This window comes from Vombatus ursinus, unplaced genomic scaffold (assembly GCF_900497805.2).
Source record: "Vombatus ursinus unplaced genomic scaffold, bare-nosed wombat genome assembly UNPS02014845.1, whole genome shotgun sequence".
In the NCBI taxonomy this organism is placed as follows: domain Eukaryota; kingdom Metazoa; phylum Chordata; class Mammalia; order Diprotodontia; family Vombatidae; genus Vombatus; species Vombatus ursinus.
The window spans coordinates 6,940,059-6,966,357 of record NW_020954623.1 but is presented as its reverse complement, the minus strand read 5'-3'; the positions used below and the strand labels follow the sequence as shown (position 1 = coordinate 6,966,357).

General features: G+C 50.1%; 1 protein-coding gene across 1 annotated transcript; it reads left to right on the top strand.

Annotated features, from left to right (window-relative positions):
• Positions 1-363: 363 nt before the first annotated feature.
• On the top strand, positions 364-16,814 carry LOC114026781 (sperm flagellar protein 1-like). The gene is made up of 7 exons (XM_027840497.1): positions 364-508; positions 1,201-1,312; positions 2,764-2,926; positions 11,314-11,383; positions 12,762-12,846; positions 13,091-13,193; positions 16,497-16,814. The coding sequence occupies exons 1-7, from the start codon at positions 364-366 to the stop codon at positions 16,590-16,592; spliced, it is 774 nt and encodes a 257-aa protein (XP_027696298.1). The 3' UTR covers positions 16,593-16,814.
• Positions 16,815-26,299: the final 9,485 nt, after the last annotated feature.

The following is a 26,299-nucleotide window of genomic DNA, read 5'->3' as shown; positions in this document are numbered from 1 at the left end:
GCTCCAGCCCCGCCTCCGTCTCCTCGTTCCATTCGGCTCCGCAGGTGCCAGCCCCCAGCTTCAGGGCCAATCCGTTCCAGCCCCGCCTCTCTGTGTCCCCGCCCACTGCCCTGGCTCCGCCCTCGTCTCGCCTTAGGCCTGGCCTACTCGCAGCCTTTCGACGCAGGGCCCGCCCCCGCTCCGCCCTGGCTGGTCCTCGCTCCATTCTGGTCCCTCCCCTCCCTTGCCCCGCCTGCGGCGCGGCCCAGCCCGGCCCCCGTCCACCCCTGACTTCTTCCTTCGCCGATTTATGTTCCTCCGGGGCCGCCGTCGCCGTTTCCCAGCAACGGCGGCTCCAGGACCACTGCTCGGGCGGGCCGAGCCATGAACCGGCCTGGGCGCACGGTCCCGGGCTCGCTGCTTTCCGCGCCCCTGCCGCTTACGGCGCTCCACCACCTCTATGCCTGGGTGGACAGCGTGCCCTTCAGCCGCCCAAAGCGCCACCTGGCCCGGGACTTCAGCGACGGTGGTGAGCCAGACGGCGCCGAAGCGGGGCCGGCCTGGAGACTGAGGCTGGGCCGGGGCCCGGAACCGGAGAGCGAGGGGTTGCACCGGGTTTTTAATTGGCTGCGGGCCTGTTAGGGGTCAGGACGCCATCACCTGGCATTGACTCAGCCGAGGGAGGGGGCCGGTCTCGAGGCAGCCGGCGTGGCGGCCCGGGGATTGGCTAGAGACAGTGAGGGGCGGGGTCCGTCACTAGGCGGGGGGGCGGGGCGGGGATGCAGCACGACCATTGGATGCGGCATGACAAGGGAGGGGCCGGTCACCATACCTCCGGCAATGCACCCTGCGGATTGGCTGGAGGGAGGCAAGGGAAACTCTGCTGGGGGGTTGGCTGCAGCTCTGACCCAAAACTGCTGGACCGTCTGTCTCGTGAAGTTCGCGTTCCCTGAGTGCCTGGGGCTGGAGTCTTGGAGTCGACTTCATCGAATTCAATTCGATTCCAGGGGCATTTAAGTGCAAAGCGCTGAGGATACCAAACCAAAGCAAAAGTGTGAAACTCCTCCCTTGACCTCGAGCTCACATTCTTGGGGGGGGGAGCCGGGGCTGGAGAGGATGCAACTGGTACAAAGTAGCGGACCGTGAGTCTTTGTTGCAGTTCCCGCTTCCTTCGCCTTCGGCGACAAAAGTAGCACTGGTTTTCTTCTGAATTCCTTGCAGTGATGATTGCAGAGATTGTGAAACATTTTCAACCCAAACTTGTGGAAATGCACAACTACATTCCGACCAGTAACACCGAGCAAAAGCTGAGCAACTGGAGCACTCTGAACAGGCAGGTGCCAGGAGCGGGGGTGGGGGGCTGGGGGAGCTGTACGGGCTGAGTCTGTCCCGGGTGCATTGGACACCACGCCGGCTGGGTCTGTCCCGGGTGCAGTAGGTGCTGTGCCGGTCGCGCCATGCACTCTCCTCCTAACAGGAGCAGGCTGCCAGGGTCATACTTACCAGTCTTCGGAGCCCACCCGGATAAACATAGAGACTAGCCGATCGGGAGGTGCAAGCACTCGAACTTTATTCAGAGGCCATCACAGCAAGGCCAAGCAGGAAAGCCAGAGCAAGAGAGCAGGAGCAAGAGAGAGCGAGCTCCGACCCCTACCGCCCCTTATCTACCTTCCTAGCTCCTCCTCCTCAGCCCGCCTACCAGTGAATGATTGTAGGACCAGATACCGGCAGGGGATGTCTGGGGTTAGCACTGCACCAAGGGAGAGGACGTGACAAAGGAAGCTCGTTCTCTGCCGTCCCACTCCCACCTGGCACAGCCCCCTGCCTCAGGAGCATGTGCTCCGGCTACTTCCCCGTATCCTGTTCCTACTCCAGTTCATCACAACTCCACATGGCACAGCCCCCTGCCTCGGGAGCGTGAGCTCCGGCTACTTCCTAATATCTTGGCCCTGCCCCATCTTGCCACAACCCCCACGTGGCACGTAGCCAACATCAGACAATCCCTCACAAGGTACCACGGTTTAGGCTTCTTTGTTTCTCCACAATAGTGTGAGGTCTCCAAACACTTGCCAGCTTTGGGTTCGGGTTGAGGCTGGGCTGAATGACCACAAACCAACCAAGTCAGGTTCAGAGGGAGATCAGATAGCTGCCTTCAGGTGTTTGAAAGGTTTTCCGTGGGACGGAAGATTAGCCTTGTACTGCTTGGCCCGGAGGGCAGACTCAGGGGTAAAAGGGGGTGGAGGTGAGGGAACAGATTTCAGGTCCCCAAAAGGAAAAGCTCCCTAATGGAGATAGATATCCACAAGTTCCCTGTCACTGGAGGTCATCCCCAAAGGACCCTTGACCACTTGAGGATGTTGAAGAGGGGCCCCCTTCGAGCTGTGCTTTGGACTTGTAGGTCTCCTAGCTCTGATTTGCCCGCAGGCCTGCCTCAGTAGAAAGGAGGGAATCCATGTTATCCTATGCCATTCCCTCCAATCTGGGCCGTGAATGCTCTCCTTCCTATTTCCAGCCTGCTGTGTTTAAGGCAGGTGGTTTTTCTGGGAAACCAGAAACATAGGTTTGTATCGAGACTTCAGGGCTCTTTCCAACATCCATGACAGGGCTATTCCTTGGTCCTCCCTGGACAGCTTTGTGCCCTGAATTTGGACCTCTGCCTTCCCAGGTGCCCATTGGTTGAGCTGGCAGGAGGTGCAGGAGGTGATATCTGTGAGGCTTGTCCGAGGCTGACAGCAAGTAAGAGAAGCCTGTTTAGAGCCCAGTCGTCTTCTGATTGCTTTTCAGGAAAGTGTTCCCTAAACTACGCTTCTGTGTCTCAGAGGAGGACATTAGGAAGGTCGTCATCAGTGCCCCGGGGGCCATTGAGTCTGTGCTGTCTACGTTGAGGCAGAAAGTGGAAGAAAAATGCCAAAGGAAGGCCATCCAAGAGGCCAGGATGAACACAAAGGTGTGTCCCTAGGTCCTCATCCTCCTAGGGCACTGCCGGGGCAGGGGGGGTGCCCTAGGGGAGACATGGAGGGGAGAGATGCAGGCATTTTGGGGGCTGCCCAGGCCACCTGGTACCTGCATATCTTCTCCTGAAAAAGGTGCTGGGGCTGGGCTAGGGGGCCATGGGTGGGCTCCCATTCCTCCCTGCCTGTCACCTGCCTTGGTTCCTGACCCAGGCATGAGAGGTACAGGGAACACCAGTACTTCATGCACCCTTGGCTCCAATGTGTATGTGTGTGGCCTGATGACAGTCCCATGCCCTCTCCAGTCTGTCCTCCAGCAGCTGCGAAACTAAGAGTCCTCAGACATAACTCTGACCCCAAACCTCTGATGGCTCCCCATTTCCTCGAGATAAAAGAGACATTCCCCAGCTTGACATTTGTCCCCTCCACCGTCTGGCCCCCACCGCCCCTTCTCATCTTGTTCCAAACTCTGTTTTGGTCAAACATGCTAATCCCCTGTGCGTACCTCCAAACTCCTACCTCCCAGTCTTTGTGCACAAAGGGTCCCCTGATGCCTTTTTTTTAAATCACTTTAATTTTATTTTTATTGCCAAATTCTCTCCCTCCCCCTTTCTTCCCCCACCCATTGAGAAGGCAAGAAAAATAGAACTCATTACAGATATGTATAGTCATGCAAAACAAATATCCACATTAGTCATGTTCCTCCTTGCCCCCAAATAAGTCAAGAAAAAGAAAAGAAAGAGAAGAAAATGTGTTTCCACCAGCTCTCTATGTGGAGGTGCTTCCTCATGAGTCTTGGAATTGTGGTGGCTCATTGTACTGATCAGAGTAGCTAATTCTTTCACAGTTCATTAATGTTATAGTATTGCTGTTACTATGTACAATGTTTTTCTGATTCTACTCACTTCACTTTGCATCAGTTCATGTAAGTCTTCCTAGGTTTTTCTGAAAGCATCCTGCTCATTTCTTACAGCGCAGTAACATTTCATCACAATCATATATCACACCTTGTTCAGCCATTTCCTCACTGATGGGCATCCCCTCAGTTTCCAGTCTTTGCCTCCCCAAAAAGAGCTGCTATGAATATTTGTGTGCTTTCTTCTTTCGTTGATCTCTTTGAGATGCAGACCTGGTAATGGTAACCCTGGACCCTTTAGGGTAGGCCCAGTTTAATAGCTTTTGGGCATAGTTCCAAATTGTTCTCTGGAATGATTGGACTAGCTCCCAGTTCCACCAACAGTGTATTAGTATCCCTGCTTTTCCACATCCCCTCCAGCATTTGTCATGTTCCTTTTCGGTCATGTTAGTCTATCAGATAGGTGTGAGGTAGCTCCTCAGGCTTGTTTTAACTTGCATTTCTCTAATTATTGGTGATTTAGAGCATTTTTTTAATTAAACTATTTTTTTAACTTTTAGTTTTCAACATTCACTTCCATAAGATTTTGAGTTTCAAATTTTCTCCCCCTCCCTCTCCTCCCCGTCCCCAAGACGGTGTGCAATCTGACTCTACTTATACATTCATATTAAGTATGTTTTCACGTTAGTCATTATGTAAAGAAGAATCAGAACCAAGGGGAGGAACCACAAGAAAGAAGAATCAAAACAAAACAACAAAAGAAAAGAAAAGAAGAGCAAATAGTCTGCTTCGATCTGCATTCAGACTCCAAAATTCTTTCTCTGGATGTGGATAGCTTTTTCTGTCGTGAGTCTTTTGGAATTGTCTTGAATCATTGTATTGCTGAGAAGAGCTAAGTCTATCAAAGTTAGTCATTGCACAGTGAGGCTGTTACTGTGTACAATGTTCTCCTGGTTCTGCTCACTTCACTCAGCATCAGTTCATGTAAGTCTGTCCAGGTTTTTCTGAAGTCCACCTGCTCTTCATTTCTTACAGCAAAATAGTATTCCATTACATTCATATACCACAAATTGTTTAGCCATTCCCCAATTGATGGGGCATCCCCTCAATTTCTAATTCTTGGCCACCACAAAAAGAGCTGCTATAAATATTTTTGTATATGTAGGTCCTTTTCCCATTTTTATTATCTCTTTGGAATACAGCCCTAATAGTACTATTGCCGGGTCAAATGGTATGCACAGTTTTATAGCCCTTGGGGCACAGTTCCAAATTGCTCTCCAGAATGGTTGGATCAGTTCACAACTCCACCAACAATGCATTAGTTCCAATTTTCCCACATCTTCTCCAACGTTTATCATTTTCTTGTTTTGTCATGTTAACCAATCTGATAGGTGTGATGTGGTACCTCGGAGTTGTTTTGATTTGCACTTCTCTAATCAAAAATGATTCAGAGCATTTTTTCATATGACTATAGATAGCTTTAATTTCTTCCTCTGAAAACTGCCTGTTCATATCCTTTGACCATTTATCAATTGGGGAATGACTTGTATTCTTATAAATTCAACTCACTTCTCTATGTATTTTAGGAATGAGGCCTTTATCAGAGCACTGGTTGTAAAAATTCTTTCCCAGCTTTCTACTTCCCTTCTAATCTTGGTTGCATTGGCAAAAGCTGTTTAATTTAGTGTAATCAAAGTCATCCATTTTAGAACATTTTTTTTCATATGGCTCTTGATAGCTTTGATTTCTTCTTCTGAAACCTCCTTATTCATATCCTTGACCATTTATCAATTAAATTTTTCTGCTTGAAAATTTGGTTCAGTTCCCTATGCACTTGAGAAATGAAGCCTTTATCAGAGAAACTTGCTGCAGATCCCTCCCCTTTCCTCCTTTTCTTCTCATTTTTAGCTTCATTGGCTTTGTTTGTGAAAAAAGAAATTATGTAATTGAAATGATCCATTTTACCTCCTGTGAACTGCTTTATCTCTTGCTTGGTCACAAATTCTTCCTCTCTCCATCGATGTGACAGATCATTTCTCCCATACACACACACATCACTAACTGGTTTATGTCTCAGTCAGGTCCTCTTTTGGAGCTTCTCTTGGTGTATGGTGTGAGATTCTGGTATTCACCTAGTTTCCGCCAACCTACTTTGCAGGTTTTGTCACGTAGAATGCGCTTGCTGCAGTCCCAGGGATCTTTAGGACGTGAGGTCACTGTGGTCATTTAGGAGTGCCTCATCTGTCCCACTGCTCCTCACAGGTGCCTTGCCTCATCTGAGATCTGGCACCAGGAGCCACCTTCCTTCCCGTTTGTTTTCACTGATTTTCTTGACATTCGTGACCTTGTCTTCCTCCAGAAGAATTTTATTTTATTATTTTTTCTTAAAGTAATTTTATGGTAGTTTGATGGGTGTGGCACTGAAAGGATAAGTGGATTTAGGTGGTATTGTCGCTTTTAGTGTATTGACTCAGCCTGCCCATTATTTCTCTAATTCTTTACACCTGTCTTTATTTATGTGCTTGTGTTCATTTAGTTCCTGTGTACGTCTTGACATGTAGATTCCCAAGTATTTTGAACTGTCTGTAGTGATTTTAAATGACACTTTTCTTCTGTCTCTTCCTGTTAAGTTTCCTTGGTAATAGACAGAAATGCAGATGATTTATGTGGGCTTCTCACATCCGAAAGGCGCCTTGTCTCCTTTTGCCTAGGAGAATACCTCGCTCACTTCAGAGGGAGCGTGATGCCTGGCACATTTTGGGTGCCAGAGGAGAGGGAGACCAAACCTGTGATTTCATTGGTGTAGGAAACTCCTGGGCACTGACTGCTCGGCCACATCTGATCTTGGAGCCGGGGGCAGTCTTTGCTTGATACTTATTTGTGGGACTGAGTAGAATTCAATCTGCTCACTGGTATGAGAGATACACATCTGGGTGTATCGAGTAGACAGAGTGCGAGACTTAGAGTAAAGAAGACCTGAGTTCAAATCTGTCCTCAGACACTTATTAGCTGTGTGCCCTTGGGCAAGTCACTTGCCTTCTATCTACCTCAGTCTCCTCATCTGTACAGTGGGGATAATAACAGCATTTACCTCCCAGGGCTGTTGTGAGGATCAAAGGAGATAATCGTTATAAAACACTTGGCACACGTTGGTGCCACATATATGCTTGTTGTTTGTGGTTATTTGGTCATGTCTGACTCTCTGTGACCTTGTTGGGGTTTTCTTGGCACAGATGCTGGAGGGGTTTGCCATTTCCTTCTCTAGTTCATTTTACAGATCAGAAAACTGAGGCCAACAGGGTGAAGTGATTTGCCCAAGGTCACACAGCTATTATGTCTGAGGCCAGATTTGAGCTCAGGAGGATGTCTTCTTGACTCTTGGTCCCACTCTGTCCCCTGTAGTGCCACACAATTGCCCCACATAAATGCACACTAATATTATGAGATGGCAGTAAAGCATTCAGTAGGACATGATCACGTGCCTTCCTCCAGAGCCTCCATTGGAAGGCATTAACCTAGGCCACCCCTGCATGGGCCCCTGCCCTCTCCTCTTTGGCTTTTATCTGTTGTCTTCCCCTATCAGAGTGTGTGCCGCTCAGGCTGACACAGGTCTTTCTCTTTGCTTGTATATATGTCCCCAGCACTGGCCAGAGTAATTGCTGAGCCAATCTTTGTCAGTAGCACGTCGTAGGAAGGCCTTAGCATTGAGAATGAAAAGTGATCATTGTTCTCCTTGCCCTCTTTGGCCACATCTGGGCACCAGGGGCCGTTCTCCTCCCCAGGATGTTTGGGAAACAAGATAGCAAAGCCACGTAGGGGTTACTGTCTTAGCCTTTATCCCTTAAAAGTTGTAACTGGAAATGCAGACTTCTCCAAGGGAAAGAAAGCTTGTGACGGCGCCCCACTCTTCCCCACGGCCCTCCTTGGTTCCCCCAGCGTAGCCACTGGTTCCATTTTCAGGGTTCAGCCCCAAAACGGTGTTTTCTTGCCCTCCAGAGCATTTGGGCCTCGTGTGTCCACGGGTTCCCTGAGGCCCTTCTCCTATGCTTTGTTTTGGCACCAAAATGAACAGAGGCTGAAGTCGGTGAGCTTAGTGTGGGCAGGCCCAGGGATGAGGAGTATGCGTGTGTGTGTGTGTGTGTGCGTGTGCATGCATGTATGTGTGTGTGCATGCTTGCGTGTGCGCATGTGTGTGCTCACTTTCAGGACCAGCCATGCTTGTCACAAGGTTGACTGCAGGCTGCCATCTTTAGCAAAGGAAGAGCGTGGTGGGCACATAAGGGTCACCAAAGCTCAGAGGGAGCTGCTAACCAAGGACTGCCAAAGGAAAAAACAGAGGCTTTCCTTGGGGAGGATGGACCAGGGCTAAGAGACAAGAGAGAGATGGCTGGCCTGCCCAACTCTCTTTGTTTCCTGTGCAAGGGAAAATGACAAGTAGGGGGAGAGCCAGAGCACCCAAGGGAATGAGCATTTATAGAGTGCCTACTATGTGCCAGGCACTGGGCTAAGCACTTTGCAAATATTTCATCTGATCCTCACAACCCTAGGAGGTGGAGGCTGTTATTTTCCCCATTTTACAGTGGAGGAAACTGAGGCAGGCAGCACTGTTCAGGGACTTGCTCAAGGTTGCCCAGCTTGAACTCAGGTCTTCCTGACTCCAGGCCCCATGCTGTGGTGTTCTGGTGCCCTCATTGCCTCAGAAGCTGTTGAAGGAACCCCCGGTTCTGACACATGGGGCAGGTGAGCACATTTAGGGAAGTTCTCCCAGTCCATGTGGTTGGAGGGTCACTTGTAGGACCTGGAAGACTGAGAGAAGACCAAGAGGGAGGATGTGCCCACCGTCTTCAGGTATCAGGGGGTTATCATGAGAGGCCCAAAGGACGGAGCCAGGAACTGCCAAGAGGCCAGTTTCAGGACGAGCTTCCTCCCACAGTGGCCTAGGTGCCCCCTACCCCCAAGGTCTTAAGGCTGGATGACTCCCCGTTGGGGACATCAGCGATGTGTGTATGGGCAGACGGGCCCGTTCCAACTCCCTTTGCTCACAGTAGGATGGTAATCGGCCTCAGTGGGAGGGTCTCCTACCGCAGCAAAGCCCTGGGTCATTGGAGGGAGGGCCTATGGGTGCCTCAGAGGGTCTGGCTAGAAGGTGTGACTCCGAGATCCTCAGGAGGCATGCGTTTTGTGTCTCTAATCAGCCTTTCCCCTGAGGCCCAGACCACCTTAATGACAATGGGATCATGTAAGCTTTTCTTTTTCCCCTGAGAATGATCCTCCAGTGAACAGGGGTGCATAGGAACACATTAAGACAAAAGTAGCAGCATTGGCATCTGGCAGAAACATCTGCTCCCTTCTGGGCCCTGCCCAAACCTGCTGGCCCCAGGCCCCTGTTGGCTGCCTTCTCCTTTTAAGGGAACAAGGACAAATCCTGAATGGTTTCACCTGGGAGTGAACTAAGGCATCCACAATGCCTGGGCTACAAGGGGTTCTGGGAGGCCAGAGTGAGCCCAGCCTTCATCCCCACCCCCAAGCCTGGAGAGTCCCTGGTGTGATTCTAGCTGAGTCTAGCACTTCCTGGTCTGAGCCATAGCCCTGGGCCAGAGGCACTTGCTGCTGGGGGTGGGGGGGAGGGGGCAGAGAAGGAGTCAAGAGAGCAGGATGAGATGGGCCCCAGGTCCTGCCTGTCTTCTGTCTGTGGCCACTGTACTGATGGGCCTGGCTCCTCTGGCTGCTCTGAAGAGAGTCAGGTGGCCCCAGGGGAGGGTCCTGCTGCCCAGGCCAGAGAGATTCTCTGTCCCAATGCTTCCCAAATTCTTTTTGGGGTGAGGGGCAAAGGTCTCAGCTTGGGCCCATACCCCATCACCAGTTCCTTCAGGGTTCCTCTAACCCACCTTCTTATGGAAGCCCTCACCGCCACCACCATCCTCCTCCCCTCTGAGCAAGAGCTTCAGGCTAGGCTAGGAAGGCAGCATGGTGTGGGCAGCCCTAATATAGGGCCTGGGCCCCAGGGAGGCATCAGAGTTCAGAAACCCACTGCCTTAAGTGTGGGGCTGTGTGGGTGTACTGAGCAGGCCAGGAGCCCGAGGCCAGGGCAGAGTTGGGATCCTCTGGGAGTTGGCCCTCTCCCCACACACTCTGCCTTTGGGACTTGGCCCAGGCCAGGCAGGGACCACTCCTTGGATTTCCCCTTCCAGACCGTTCTGCTTCTGGCCCAAGTCAGGGTCCCCTGGAGCTCCTCATGGGTCGTCACCAGACAGGCGTTTCGCTGCTGGGCTCCTTTCCCAGCCAGGCCAACAAACCCAGCCCAGGTTGTGGCTCTGGCCTCTCCCCAGGCCTTTGTTGTGCCTTCAACACTGTTTTATACAAACATACTCTTAGAATAATATAGAAATCCCATAGCAAGGGTCAGGGATTCCCAGCATGGAAGCATTTAGGGGCATCACTATCTGACTAACCCTGCGAACCGTTGTCACCCTCTTCCATTTTATTACTGAATTAATAAAGGAACTTGCCAATAAATGTCCACTGTTCAGTACAACAATACCGTCTGATGACCAGCTGGGAATGACTTGGTTCTTCTCAGCAACACAGTGGTCTTTCCCAAAGGACTCATGATGAAAAATACTGTCTCAGGAGAAAGAACTGATGGTGATGGGGCAGCTAGGTGGCACGGTGGGTAGAGCACCAGCCCTGGAGTCAGGAGGATCCGAGTTCAAATCTGCCTTCAGACACTTGGCACTTATTAGCTGTGTGACCCTGGGCAAGTCACTTAACCCCATTGCCTAGCAAAACAAAAACAAGAACTGATGGTGTCTGAATGCAGATCAAAGCTGACTTTTTTTATCTTTCTGGACTATTTTTCATGTTTTTTATTTTTTCCCTTTGGATCTGTGTCTCTTTTCACAACATGACTAATATAGTAGTATGTGTTGAATGATTGAACATGTAGAACCTAGATCCAGTTGCTTACTGTCTCATGGAAGGGTTCAAAATTTTTTTAAAAATCATTGTTAAAAATTGTCTCTACATATAACTGGGGAAAAAATAAAATTTAATTAAAAATTTTTTAAATGTCCACTGAGAACTCTGTACATGCAAATCAGTCCTAGGGGCCCAGGAAGATGTGAGCTGGGCCCCTGCCCTCCAGGGTCCTGGTGGGTGAACCAGACACCATGAATGAGTGAAATGTTAACTATGGAGAACAGACAAATGCATCCATGATGTCACGTGTACAGGATTAGTGACCCGCAAAAGGAAGGGCTGCAAAGGGGAAGAGCTGGACTCTAGGTGGACCTTGATAGTTGGGAAGAAAGAGAGGGGAGTCTAGCCTGTAGACTTAGCCTCTCTCCTCTGCCAAATAATGGCCCCACTGCCTTCCTAACAACAGATAAGGATTTTAGCTCATTCATTCATGGCATCCAACTCTAATGCTGCAGTGAAATAAGCAGTGATCAGTCTTGAGCGTAGACTAGATATGTATCCACCCCTGAGCACATTTCCGATAATGACTCTTCTCTAAAATCTTTGCAGGACCCCATTGGATTTGACAGCATCAACATCAACAGACACTTGGCAGAGCTGGAAAACTGCAAATCTGCCGGTAGTATTTAAATTGTCCCTGACATGGCAATGACTGTGTGTGAGCCAGGGGAAAATGGATAGTATCTGACCAGCCTCTAGTCATGTAAACAAGTGTTTAGTGGGATGGTCATGAATTCAGAAAATTGGGTACTACTACCTTCTTCCTACCCTGGGCGACCATCACGGGCTGACAGAAAACTCATACCCTCCCGCCTAAAGTGCCTTATGGATTTGTTCTCTTTCTCTTCCTTCTGTGTATATGCTTAGATATGTCCTGGTCTCATTTGAATTAACAGTAGGGGTTGGGGTGGGAGGTTGTCACATTCTTTGCTACTATACGAGCTGGCACCAGAGTGCCCAGTGCTAAGGACTCCTGCCTCTGCTACTTACTGGCTGAGTGGCCTTGGGTGGGCAAGTCATCTCACCTGTCTTCCTCTTCCAAAAAATGAAGATAATAATAGCATATATGTCCCTGGGGTGTTGTGAAGAGCCAATGAGAACGTGCATGTAAAGTGCTTTGCAAACCTTAAAATGCTCTATAAAGTTAGCTACCACAGAACAATACCTGGCACACAGTTAATGCTTAATAAATGCTCTATAAATGTGTGCTACTATAGCAGAGCACTGGCACACAGTAAGAGCTTAATAAATGCTACTGTAGCACAGCACCTGGCACACAGTAAGTGCTTCATAGATGGTCTACAAATGTTAGCAGCTGTAGCACCACACACAGTACTTAATAAGTGCTCTATGAATGTTTTCTACTGTAGCATAGCATCCGGAACACAGTGCTTAAGAAATGCTCTATAAATGTTCACTACTGTGGCACCCACCAGCATATCATAGGTGCTTAATAAATGCTCTATAAATGTTGGCTACCATAGCACAATGCCCAGCACACAGTAAGTGCTTAATAAATGTTCTGTAAATATTAGCAGCCACAGAACAGTACCAGCACACATAAATGCTTAGCTATTGGTTGACCAATTCTTTGAAGAGTCATAGAAGGTAAAACTATCACTTATTATTTCTGGTTCCCAACTGATGACCCCGAGGAAGTCTGAGAGGCACCTCTTCTCCCAGAGCCTCTTGAACGCCATGCCTCCAACAAGAGCCTCTGTGCTGAGGGTGGAACATAAGCCATTTTGATTCTTATCAAGGAGGGGTGGCTGGTTTGGCATGTTTGAATGGACCTAGAAGTCACTGGCTCGTCCTCCAACAGAGGCATGAAGCCCATGCCTGCACCATGCATCCCCCGCAGGTGGGAAGAGCCACAGACCTAACCCTCTTGCCCTCCCCGCCCGTCCATCAGAAAGCCTCTGGAGACAGTAGAAAACCCCAGCCTGACTGCAGGCTTCTTCTGGCTTTATGTCTCAACAGCATGTTGTTTCTTACAGAATCCCTGACTACCAGGGTACCCTTGGGCAAGGAGACAATTCCTAGTCAGAAAGGGGAGGAGAGAGGCAGCGACCACTCTGAGAGGTGGGTTGTGCCAGCCAGGCCAGGCACAGGAGGGCTCCCCCCTGCACTTTCCCTCTTGGGTCCCCCCTTGGCCTGTCCGTCTTGGGTCCCTCCTTTGGGCTTTCCCTCTTGGTCCCCCCCACCATGGGCTTTCTCTTTTGGGTTCCCTCCCTGCTTTCCCTCTTGGGTCCCCTCCCCTCCTCCACCCCATGGGCTAGTCTTTGCATTTCCGAGCTGGATGGTCACAGGTGTGCCCTCCTTCCAGACAGGACTCAAACTTCAGCCAGTGCCCACACAATGAGCCCGACTTCCAGCAGCTCCTAGAGCAGAAAGAGCAGGCTCTCATCATGCTACAGGAGACGGTGCAGGTAGGGCCAGAGGAAGGGGACCCTAGAGGGGTAGAGAGGGAAGAAAGTGTCTGACCTGGCTTCCCACCTCGCCTTGGGGGGCACCTGCTTCTTTTGTGCCTAGCACTGGGCTGGGAGCTGGAGTCGCTGACCTTCTGTTGGACCAAACAGCCTGATTGCATACAAGGTGTTTGTGAGAGAGTAGGGAGGAAGCACAAAGTGAGTTTAGGAGATGGGGACCCTGGGAAGGCATTGCAGGCGCAGAGCATAGCTGGTGCAAAGGTGGGGAGGTGGGAACAGGGAGATCAGAGGCTAAACTGTGGGGTGTGTATGAAAGGGAGTCTTGTGTATAATGAGGCTGCAAAGGGAGTGCTGGGATTGACATCAGGGTAAACTGAGGCACAAAACTCTGAGCACAGTCAATTTATTAGCAAAGTGTGAATTTAAGCCTCTACAGCAAGCTAAGACCCCAAATGAGGGGCTGGCAGATCATTTTTACAGCCAAAAGGAGGAGTATCCAAAACCAGGAGGCGGCCTCCTGGATGGAAGAGATGATACAAATGGTTCAAAGTCTGAAGCATCCTAGGCATGGGGGCAGGTGGGGGGAGTCAATGCTGGGCTAGCAACCACTCTAGCTAGGAAATTCCTATGGATTCAGGCTGCCGGCAAGGCTGCTTAGTGGTACAGAGATCGCAGACCAGACTTCCTTGGACTGAATAAACATCACACAAGATGTTGGTGGCTGGTACAGAAGAGAAACAGTAGAATTTTCTGAGTGGTGCTCCCTGAGGCCTGAGGGACACAGGGCTCCTTGAGCAGGGCAGAGATGTGGCCAGAGCACATGGCAGCGTAGGCCATACTGCAGAGGAGAGAATCGAGGCTGTTGTAGTATTTAAGTGAGGGATGGTAAGGGTCTGACTTAGGGCCGAGGAGAAAACGGGACAGTAGAAGGTGGGATCAATGAGATGGCACCATGTGCACATGGCAGAGAGTGAGAAAAGATGCTGTTGGTACCCAGGAAGATCCAGCAGAAGAGCCAGAGAAGCAGTGGCTGGTAGGAGGAGAATCGGGAGAGAAAGCAAACCATTGAAGAAGAGAGACGGTGTAACCAGCATGGGAGGCCTCAGAGATAGAGAAGGAGGAGGGCAGAGGAGAGACCATTGGACTCGCCCCAAAGCAATAAAGAGGGGGCTTCCCGACAGCATCATCTTTGCCCCTGGCCAGGAGGAGGAAGAGACTTCCTGCCTTTTGCCCCAGAGGGCGCCTGTGTCACCAGCCATCACCTGTGCCCCCTCTGGCTCTCTTTGAATGCCAAGAGACCTTCAGGCCACTTTGGGAAATCCTTCCTAACTTCTGCCCTGCATAGGCCGAGCAGAATGGTGCTGATCCCCTTCCTATCCAGTAGCCTGGACACTTCTCCTAAGCCTTCTCTTCTCTGCCCTCCACAGCGTATTAATGCCCTTTCCCAAGATGGCGCCTGGTTGGGGCCAAATGACCTCTGAGGTCCCTCCCAACCCTTGGGTCACCATCTCAGAAGAATCCTTCTCCCAACTTGGTAGGCGCAAGACCCCTATTTTCCTTCTCACCTGCCCTTGGTCCAAGCCACTGCCTGCCCTCCTCTGCCACCTCCAGACACGAGTGGCCTTTGTACTGCCTGGGGCCTCTGTCCTTCTCTACTGTGCCCAAGAAATCAGCAGAGACCTTTGGAATGACCCTGTGAAAGGATGAGGAAGGGGAGATTGCTCATATTTTAAATAGACAAGATGAGGTGCCAAAGTCAAAAACTTGGGGAGACTTCCCAAGGCCCAGCTCTTCTATGTCAGCACCTCCCAGACTGTCCCCCTTGAGGGATTTGAGGAACCTTGACACTCAGGCTCTTCAGTGAAGGAGCCCTGTGGGCATTTCCTTTTGGCCTGCCTTTATGCCAGCAATGAGAGCATTTCTCAGCAGACCTGGCCACTAGCCCCATGGCCAATTGACTGACTGACACAGGAATCTTGAGAATTTCGTTACGTAAGACCTGACAGGAAAATAGCTTAGTCAGATGTGTTGCAAAGGGACTCTGCTTCCTGTAAGATTGGATCTCTTTTATTCATTGTTCTTTTGATGAAAGGAGCCATGCCCTATGGGAGAATCCAACTTGACCAGCATTTTTAATCACCTACTATGTGCTACTCAGTAGAAGTAGGAATGTTAGGAGAAGGGAAAGATAATCAGTTGTGTTTGGAATCTTTGAGTTGGAGATACCCATGAAATCTATGGGACGTGCCCAAGAGGCAGATGAGATGGGAGCTCATAAGAGAGATGAGGCTGCATAGACAGGTCTGGGAATCTGGGGGAGCTGATGATAGCACCTGGATAGGGAGGAGGATCTGAGCCCCAGCCTGGGGGGGGCCCACCCCCACCCCCACCTGTAGAGGTGAGGCCAGAGAAATGATTCTGAAAAGGACAGAATGAAGGAAGCCAGTTGGCCAAGGAGGAGGCAGACCAGAAGAAAGAGTGTCATGGAACCCAGAGGAGAAAGGGGGAGGGGTATCAGTGTCAGACAGCTCACTGGGGACCTGGAGAGAGCAGCTTCCCTTCAATAATGAGACCACAAGTTGGAAGTGAGCAGGTTTGCCAATGACTATGGCAGCGTGCAGTCTTTCCTAGGATTTTGGCTCTGAAAGGGATGAATGCCATTGGATGGCAGCTTAAAGAGATGAGGAGGGTCATAGGAAGGGTGTTTAAGGTTGTGGAGACCTGGACATGTTTGTGGCAGGAGGGATGGAGCTGGTGGAGGAGGAAAGACTGAAGATTAGTATGTGGGGGATGGCGAAAGAAGGGTCCTGGGGGAGATGGGATGGAAGACACAAGCCAGGGACATTGGCCTCAGCTGGAAGGGTCACCTGTTGCTCGGAGCCTGGAGCAGAGGAGCAGAGAACAGGGGATGCCATTGAGGGGACTGAAGATGTGGAGCTGGGCAGAGGAGGCAGTTCATGATGGATGGCTTCCATTTTTTTCCTGCAAAGTATGGGGTCTGAGGAAGGGGATGCTGTAGAGAGAGTTTGTAAGAATTGCTATGGAGTTCGACAGTCAGCCAAGGAAGAGTCAGGGGGCCCATATCCAACGGGAATGGTCCAGTGGAGATCAAAGACCACGATTGTGTGATTTGCCCCTCCTCTGTGGGGCAGCCCCTAGAAGGCAAGGAAAAGGCCCAGACTGAGAAGGGTTCAGGTCTGGGGATTAGAAAGAAATGAGCAGGGAGAGAACAAGGGTAGGAGGGATTTAAAGGCAGAATCATTGGGTCGAATCATTGGAATGATGTGCACCTGTTTCCTGCAGATTCTACAGATGAAAGTGCATAGGCTTGAACACCTGGTGCAGCTGAAGGACATGAGGATCGAAGACCTGACCAGACACCTGAACACCCCCAAATAAGGGAGACACAGGCCCCATGGCACCTGCCTCCTGGGGTCAGATCCTGCTGCTGAAAAGTAACCGCCCCTCCTCACTCTGTGGCCTGGGAAGAACTGAGGGGATCTGGACGTCAGCAGCACACCTTCTCCTCCAGGGGACTGACTGCCATAGTTTGCCTCCTCCCTCCTTCTCCTTCCCTCCCTCCTTCCTTCCTTCTTTCCTTCCTCCCTCCCTTCCTTCCTTCCTTCCTCCCTCCCTTCCTTCCTTCCTTCCCTCCTTCCTTTCCTCCCTCCCTCCCTTCCTTCCCTCCCTCCTTCCTTCCTCCCTTTCCTCCTTCCTTCCTTTTCTCCTTCCCTCCCTCCTTCCCTCCTTCCTTCCTTCCTCCCTTCCTCCCTTCCTCTCTTCCTCCCTTTCTTCCCTCCTTCCTTCCTTCTCTCCTTCCCTCCCTCCTTCCCTCCTTCCTTCCTTCCCTCCTTTCTTCCTTCCTCCTTCCCTCCCCCTTCCCTCCCTCCCTCCCTCCCTTCCTTCTTTCCTTCATTTGTACACCCAAACATCTTCATCTGCATATTGGGTGGCTCTTTTGGACACATGGAGTCAGGAGGCCTGCCCCACTCCACACCTTGGTAGGGTCAGTCTGGGCAAAACTAGCCCTTTGTACACAGTAGTGTCTGGGAGGTCTACTGAGGGACTCCTCCCCTCCCCCATCCTAGTTGAGTAAGGCTGGCTTCAAGGGACTGTCCTGATCTCTGGCATTGTGTATGTACATACATGTGTGTGTGCACGTGCACCCATGCACACATGTGTTCCTGCTATGACCTGGTCACTAGTGCTCCCTTGGTATCCACCATGTCATACTCTAAGCATATGCCTTTAAAAGTGTACAGATGGTGAAAATTAGGCCTGGAATTACTTTTACAATGAAAGAAAATATGGTTAGGAGCTTGGTGTCCAATTTCTTTGGTTGTGGAGGCCAGGACTGGGGTTATGGACACGTGAGATTCTAGTGGGGCCTGTGTGGTGAGGAGGCCAGTCCCCTCTCTCTGGGCCTTTCCCTGCTGACCACCTGGACAGCTCTGGGGTCTGAAACTTACCTCCTTGGTGCAATGGGAGGCTTGGACAGGATATTCTCAGGGGTTCCTGACAGCTCTGAATTCTGGGATCACTGGGTACTCCCTTACACAGCCCCCTCCATGTGCCAAGAGCCCCTGGGAAATCCCCAGTGGCTAAGTTTGCAGAAGAGCCTCATGGAGCCAGGGTCCTCTGTGTGGACCTCGCCACAGGAGGCCCTGTTTTCTCTGAACAAATGCAGCCGACTCAGAGTGAGGTCGGATAGCCATGAGCTAATGAGGAAAATAGGGAGGAAATCGCAGCTGTCCCTTCCTGAACACAGGGCCTTTGCCACAGAAATAAGGAAGGCGATAAAATTGGATGTTGGCCTCAGGGGCACACCATCCCCACTTGAGCATGGCCACCTGGGCCAGAGCTGGGAGGGCTCACCCTGAGGAAGGTAGTGGCCGAGGGAGGGGCACAGACTTGGAGTTACCAGAATGCTCTGTCATGGGAACATTGTACCTCCCTTTTCCCAGCATAATGGAAGCCTCCCAAGGGCAGGGACACTTTCATTTGCTTCTTCTGGTCTTGGGGGACTATTAATCTTGTGAATCTGCATAATAAGGGCCTGACCTGAGGTAGGGGAGGTGGAGACCGGGACAACCTGGCCTAGGCACTCTCTGAGGACCCCTGTAAGGTTCAGCCTGAGAAGAGGCTTGGGCAGAGAAGGAAAGCAGAGAGAGGACACAGGTTATCTGGTCTAAGAGAAGTGGGTCTTTGGCCCCAGGGGCAGCTGGAAACTGGGTGTCTTGAAATTGATGAGTGTTGGGGCAGCTAGATGGCGCAGTGGATAGAGCCCTGGCCCTGAAGTCAGGAGCACCTGAGTTCAAATCCGGCCTCAGACCAAACACTTGACAGGTACTAGCTATGTGACCTTGGGCAAGTCACTTAACCCTGATTGCCTCACTAAAAGTAAAGAATTTAAAAAAAAAGAAATTGATGGGTGGATACAGGGATTTAGATGCAGCTGAGCTCTGTCCCCTCCCTTCCTCCCTCCCAGCTAGGCTCACAGGATCTCAAACCTACCTTCTGACCTGGAAATTATTTTGCCAGGAATAGAGAAAAGGGGTATTATTGAACATGCCCAGCCATATAAAAATTTTCATTCCTGGCTTTATTTGTAAGAACCGTAAAGCAAGACCCCCAAAACAAAGCCCCCCTCCCCCCAATGCCCCACAAGCCCCTAGCAGTGCTCCAGAGAATGGAAATTGGTAAATGACTGCAGCCTGTGCATGTAATTTGGGGCTGTAAGGAAGGAGATGGGGCTGGCTCAGAAAGCTTGAGACAAGAGCCATTGGCTGGGGGGGGAGGGTCATTTCTGGACTGTGGTATGACCAGGGCAGCTGGTGAGCTGCTTTTCCTCAGACTCTGCGTTACTTGGGTTCTTTGCTCTTGGGTGGTAGTTGTGAAGAGTACAGTAAAAAGGAAAACTTCTGCTTGTGCTTTCCAGTCTTGGAGACTAATGAGTCTGAGAGGTTCTGGGTCCCTTGGTTAAAGCTGACTATGGGGTGGGGGGGAGGGGGGAGGATGAACCCCACTCCCGAGCCATCTCCCAAAAGCCATGGGCTAGGAGGGAATCGTTTGGACAGTGCAGAAGTAAGTGCAGAGGGGAAAGGAAAATGCCAGGTCAGTAGTTCAACAAAATTCTTCCCATTTTGCTTAAAGTATCAGTCTCTTGGGAGAGCATCCTAGTTCTAATGTTATCACTGCTACATGGTCCTTGCTAATTCATGCTAGTGAGTTACTAGGGATAAGAAGTGCTTTTGTGTAAAGGAAATAAATAGCTACCCTATGCCTGCTTTTCACTGTACCTCGAGGCCCTTTCTACCCTGCCTCTTTGGGGAGATCCCAGACATGAGGCAAACCTAAGTTCTAAGTGATTTCCTGGGACTCTTGGGTGGATGCCTAAAGAGACCAAGAGTGACAAAGAACCTGATTTCTCCTTTTAGAAACCAGCTTCCCCAAGGACTGAGCAGATCTAGGTGAGAGGACCTCCCTGTGGCAACCCTCATGAGCCCAGCTTCAGCTGTTACTGCTACCCCCAATTGTTTTATGTCTTCCTTCCAGGGGGTATGGAGCTGCTTGGGCTGTAAGACTTTGCTCAGGGAAAGCTGCTTGTTCCAGGTTTGGAGTTTCAGGGGAGCTGAAGACAGTGTGGCCATACTGGAGTTAGCTGCATCCAACCTTGACTCAAGGATTTGAGTTGAGATGAATACAGCTTGGCAAAGATGTTTCATAATTCAGAAAGTCCCAAAAGCTTGGAACTGCACTAAGACTTTTGGAACACCTTGTGGTCACGTGAAAGACTGCTCCAAATCCCTAGGAGTGAGAGAAACATGAATCCAAATGATGCTGAGACTTCGTTTCATACCCATAAATGGCAAAGATGAGGAAACATGGCGATAGTCACCATGGCTGGGGTCGTGGAGAGATGGGCATACTTAATGCGTTGCTTGTGGAGCTGACTTAATACAACCATTCCAGAAAACAAGGTTGAATTGTTTTAAGAAAGTGACTAAAATGTCCACACTCAGTAGCCCAGAGCTTCTGTGGCTAGGCATCTACCTCAGGAAGACAAAGACAGAAAGAAAGGTCCCATAGACATCAAAATAGAAATGTCAGCCCTTCCGTGGGAACAAAGGATTGTGGATGCCTGCACTTGACAGGGTTCCAAAAACTAGTTGTTGCCTGATCAGGACCCCCCAGACTCTGGCCATGTGGGCAGAAGCCCCATAAGCACGCAGCATGTCACAGAGCAGACAGGGCAGAAGAGGCAGCCCAGGTGGGCTCCATCCTTCAGAAAGAGGTCCCCGGGGTTGGGGTGGGGGGTGCTCAGAGCCAGAAGCACAGATGGCAGTGAGTCAGGGAGCCTGGGGAGAGTCAGACTATGAGGGGATTGCCAGAGACAGGAAATACTTCCTAGCAGTAACTGCTATTCAAAGGTGCATGGGCTGGCCTCCAGAGGTGCTGAGCTCCCCAGCCCTGGAGGTCTGCAAGCTGAAGCTGGATGATCACTTGTCCTGCATGTTGTACAGGGGACTCTTGCTCAGGGCTGACATGAACAAGGACTTGGAAGTTCTGGAATTGCCATCATTCCTGAGGTAAGACCTGTTGGCACCTTGGTCATAGGTGGCAGGGGTCCTCCTGGTCAGATTGGGAGTGGGAAAGTTTGCTCAGAGACAAGAAGGCCTTTGTGGGTGTCCTGCCCACAGATCAACATCAGACAGGGCTTCCAGGCTTTCTCCCATACACCAAGGGGCAATGGAGAATGAGTCGAGAGCTCCAGGGACACCTGAAGAAGGAAAAATTGACCCCCAACAGTTGTGAGACCTTAGAAGGAGTTGGGCAGCCTCATCCTTGACATCAAAAGTCAGACCTAGAATTGTCTGATTGCCCCAGAGAGATCTGCATTTTCATAGATATAAGATGGAAACAGAGTAGGAACACCATAGGTGTAGAGCTGGCAGGGGCCTCAGAGACCCCTGGGGCCAGTCCCTTCCCTTTACAAGTGAGGAGAATGAGGCAGGGTACCACGTGCTAGGCTGGAGGAGTTGCTTTCAATCAAAGAGGAGGAAGTTGTTCTCTGTGTGGCCCAGCGGGGGCCTCAGGCTCCCGGCCACCCAACAAAGGGGCCAGTGATGGTGGAGGGGCAGCATCCAGAGCCCAGAGTGGACTGTGTGCAAAGGGAGGGCAGGGGAAAGGCTAACCCAGGCCCCTTGAATCCAAAGGCCAGGCAGCCAAGCTCTCTAGGCTTAACTCTTCCCCAAGGGAATTTTTCAGCAAATTCCAGTTGACCAGCTGCCAGGTGCCATTCTGTGGCAGTCACTGGGCTCTGTGCATCGCTGAGGAGTCAGGGATCAGGGAAGCACTCGAGTCCTCCAGAAGATTTGGCTACTAGCCCAGGCCTTTCCCTGGAGGCATGGAGACAGCTGGGAGGTACAGGGGCCCACAGGAATCTGGCCAGACCTAGAAAAGGTTTGTCCATTTGGGGGCAGGGGGTCCCAACTATGGTTTCCTCAGTGTGGGGAACTCTCATTAGGGAAACTCCCTCCACCAAAATGGATCTGGTTCAGAGCTGGTGTGTAAAGGTTAGTCAGCACTAACAGCCTGGACACTCTCTTAGGGTCACAAGGCTAATTCATCTGTCCTCTGGGCCTTCTTGCCTCCACCAGAGGCTGGCCTCATGGTCCTCTCAGGCAGGAACAAAAAATGTGTGTGTCATCACACCTATCAGATTGGCCAACATGACAAAACAGGAAAATGATAAATGTTGGAGAAGATGTGGGAAAATTGGAACACTAATGCATTGTTGGTGGAGTTGTGAAATGATCCATCCATTTTGGAGAGCAATTTGGAACTATGCCCAAAGGGCTATAAAAATGTGCATACCATTTGACCCAGCAATAGCACTTCTAGGACTATATTCCAGGGAGATCATACAAATGGGAAAAGGACCTACATGTACAAAAATATTTACAGCAGTTCTTTTTGTGGTGGCAAAGAATTGGAAATTGAGGGGATGCCCATCCATTGGGGAATGGCTGGACAAGTTATACATGAATGTAATGGAATACTATTGTGCTATAAGAAATAATGAGCAGGCGGACTTCAGAAAAACCTGGAAAAACTTGTATGGTCTGATACTGAGTGAAGTGAGTAGAACCAGGAGAATGTTGCACACAGTAACAGCCAGGTTGTGCAATGACTAATATTGATAGACTTAACCCTTCTCAGCAATACAAGAATCTAAGACACTTCCAGAGGCCTCGTGATGGAAAATGCTCTCCACTTCCAAACAAATAACTATGGAGTTTGAATGCAGATTGAAGCAAACTATCTGCTATTTTTTTTTCTTCTGGTGTGTTTTGTTTCCTCTTTCTGGTGGTTCCTCCAACTGATTCTAATTCTTATTTGCAACATCTCTTAATGTGAAAATATGTTTAATAGGAATGTATATGTATAACCTATATCAGATTGCATACTGTCTTGGGGAGAGAGGTGGGGAGGGAAGGGGAGAAAAATGTAAAACTCAAAAGCTTATGGAAGTGATTGTTGATAATTCAAAATAAATTAATTAAAAAAATTTTTTTAAGTGTGTGTGTGTGTGTGTGTGTGTGTGTGTGTGTGTGTGTGTGTGTGTGTAGCGGGGAGGTTATCAAAAGAAATATAAACATGGGCAGCTGGCCTTGAGTCAGTGGGTCCTACCTGGCCAGTCCTGGGGAGGATGCTGCTGGTGCAGCCCAGCTAAACCCTTCCTTTCCCCAGCATTAGCACTATGCCAACATGGACCCTCAGCAGAACCAAAGAGAAGCAAGCCTGTGGTCTGTGCCTCAGTGGCTGGTACAGGGCACTACCCTTAATGAGCTATCCCAGGGCAGACGTGTATGGCGGAGAGGGGAAGGCAGGAATGGGAAGGCGGGAATGGGAGGATCCTACCAGGGCAGAGGCAGTAACCTGCACTAGAGGGTGAGCCTGAGAACGTTCTCAGAATGTATGTATCCCTTATCAAAGAGAGAAACAGCAGGGCAAGGAGCCTTGGGGAATTCCCTATGAGTTCTTGAGAAAGCAGACAAGTTTCATGCCTACAGGCAAGTTTCCCAGTGAATTGGCAGGCTGCTGGAGAGGGAGAATGAGGCAGGGTGCATTGGGACAGATGAGCCTGGGCAGGAATGATGTACAAAGGTGTCCCTGCCCATGGAGGGTGTGTGAGGGAGGAAGGCGCCCCACCCTGGAGGCTGTCTGGGCTGTGTGCCCTCACTGGCCTGTGTGCATTTAGTGATGCAGCAACTTGCTAGCTGCTGCTTAGAGGTGAGAGAGCCATGGAAACCAAATGGTCAGCATTTTAGTCAGCACCTTCTGTGTGCCTGACACTGTGCTGGGCACTGGGCATGCGAGGACAGAAGCATTTAGGTAATGGGAAGGGGGAAACAGGTGGACCTTCAGAGAGTCAGCTTTCTTGATCTGGAAATTGGGGGTTGGGGACAGATTGCTTCTTCTGGGACAGCCCCATTTGGACCAAGCGCATCACTTGCTAGGGGGAGTCAGGGATGGTCCTTCATTTTATTTTATTTTTTACATAATTTATTTATTTTCGGTTTTCAACATTCACTTCCATAAGATTTTGAGTTTTAGGGGCAGCTAGGTGGCGCAGTGGATAGAGCACTGGCCTTGAAGTCAGGAGGACCTGAGTTCAAATCCGGTCTCAGACCAAACACTTGACACTTAAAGCTGTGTGACCCTGGGCAAGTCATTTAACCCCAATTGCATAAGTAAATAAAGAAAAATAAAGAAAAACCTAATTAATTAAAAAAAAAAAGATTTTGAGTTTTAAATTTTCTCCCCCTCTCATTTCTTCCCCCCACCCTACCCCAAGATGGTGTACAATCTGATATAGGCTCTACATATGCATTCATGTTAAGCATATTTTCCCATTAGTCATGATGTAAAGATATGTTCCTTCATTTTAAAAAGAGTCCATTAGGCATGGACAGCTATAACTAGGATCTCCACTGAGGTCCTGTGCTTCCAGACCAGGAAAGAACAGAGGGTGCCCAGAGCTCTCAAAGGCTGGCTCAGCAGAACCTAAGCCCTAGGACATGTCCCCATGGTAGAGAGGCTCTGCTTTGAACCTGTGGTCCCAGGACCAGTCTGGGTGAGCACAGAGGAGGCTCGTGTCCAGAGTGGTATATTTTTTCAGTTTTATGCTCCCAAAGACCATTGACCAAGTGGTCTGAGTGTGGCAATCTGCGTTGATAGAAGTGATGATGAATCACACTGGAAAGTCAGGAGAAGCTCAGAATGCTGATCTGTGAGTTAAGAAGGTCGCTATGCTCAGTACTGGGGGAGTTACCAAGACTTGTGTATGCAGGACTCCCTCACACATGAGCCTCAGGTTCAAGACACTCTGGTTTAGCATCCACTTAAAACTACTTCGAGCCCCCACCATGGGGGCATTTTACTAGGCCAACCAAAGGACTCTTTTGTTCTAAGCAAAAGGTATTTATTCAGTTGGCATAGCAAAATATGACAAGAGAGATTTCCCCCAGACATACGACCTATGCCCTCCTACCAGATATCACAGCACCAGTGGGAGAGACATACCATAGAAAACACAGGAATGAATGAAATTACTGGAAAAACTTTTCTTAAACACCTACTACATTCCAGGCACTGAGCTAAGCACTGGGGATACAAATTTAAAAACCAGACAGTCTCAGCTCTCATGGAGCTTATACTCTAATAGAAAAAAAAAAACACATGAGGCAGTTAGATGGCTCAGTAGACAAGAGTATTGGACTTAGCAGTAGGAAGACCTGAGTTCAAATCTGGCTTCTAATACTTACTAGCTTTGTGACCCTGGGCAAGTCACTTAATATCTCTGTGCCTATGATCTGTACGATGAGGGAGTCCAATTTATGTTAAGTCTATCACACAGAGGAAAGTGCTGGCCATGGAGTCTTGTGGCAGAGAAGTCACAGGGGTGATGATTTATGACATAAAACAATTGATTGACTTGTCTTTTCCAGGTTGTGGAATGGAAGTGGGGATTGTATTGTTTCCAGAGGTAGAAGAGGAAGGTGTGGGGTATATGGAGATGGCAGTGGAGCAGAAAGATGGCCACATCATAACACTCAGAAGTCTCACCGGCCAGATGTGCGAGGAGCCAGGTAGGGAGGGGAAGCTGGAACACAAACATGAATGCGATGGCATATTGACAGGAAACATGTGGCTCAAAAACATGAATGAAGGGGCACATGTGTAGGGAACCCACTTGACCAAGGAATGCACCTGGGTGGAACAGCCCATGCCTGCCAATGCACCAGAGCAGCCGTTGTCTTCTGGGGATATCACCATACTTTCCTCAGTCCATGGGGAGTGTCCACTGAATAGCTCGCTCTCTGCCGCTCTGTTGCTCTCTGCTGCCCTCTGTAGCCCTGTGCTGTTCTGCTGCCCTGTGCCGCCCTGTGCTGCTCTCTGCAACTCTCTGTAGCTCTCTGCTGCCCTGTGCCGCTCTCTGCTGCCCTCTATAGTGCTCTGCTGCCGTCTGCTGCCCCGGGCTGTTCTCTGCAGCCCTCTGTTGCTCTCTGTTACTCTCTGCTGCCACCAGCTGGTCTTCAGCTAAGATGTGACTTCTTCCCTATAGGGCAAGAAATCTAACAGCCCAGAAGGGAGGGATCCTGGGTAAGACACGATCTCAGAAGCAGGGCTGAGGGTGATTCAGCCTCTGTTCTACATACTCTCCCTGAGTGTATCACAAACCTGAGTAAAGTGAAGATGATGAGCCGGCTGGGGCTCCTGGACCCATTCGGGGTGCAGCCTGGTCTCTTTGACTCTGGTTTCTCTATTCTTTGATCTCATCCCACCAATCTCTTCCTCCTTTGCTGTGTCTCCCATCCCAAGCCCCATACCTGCGGGGGTCCTCTCCAACTGTCTTTCCATCTGGAGTCTTTCCATTTTTCCCTTCCTGGAGGGCCCAGCTCTGGTGCACTCACTGTGTGGCTAGATGCCTACCCTCATCTCTGCTTCCCGAGCTATGAATCTCAAGTTGCTGTCCTAGGCCTCTCTTCACACATCAGATCTCTACACACATACTGAGTGTACTTCCCTCCTCCACACAC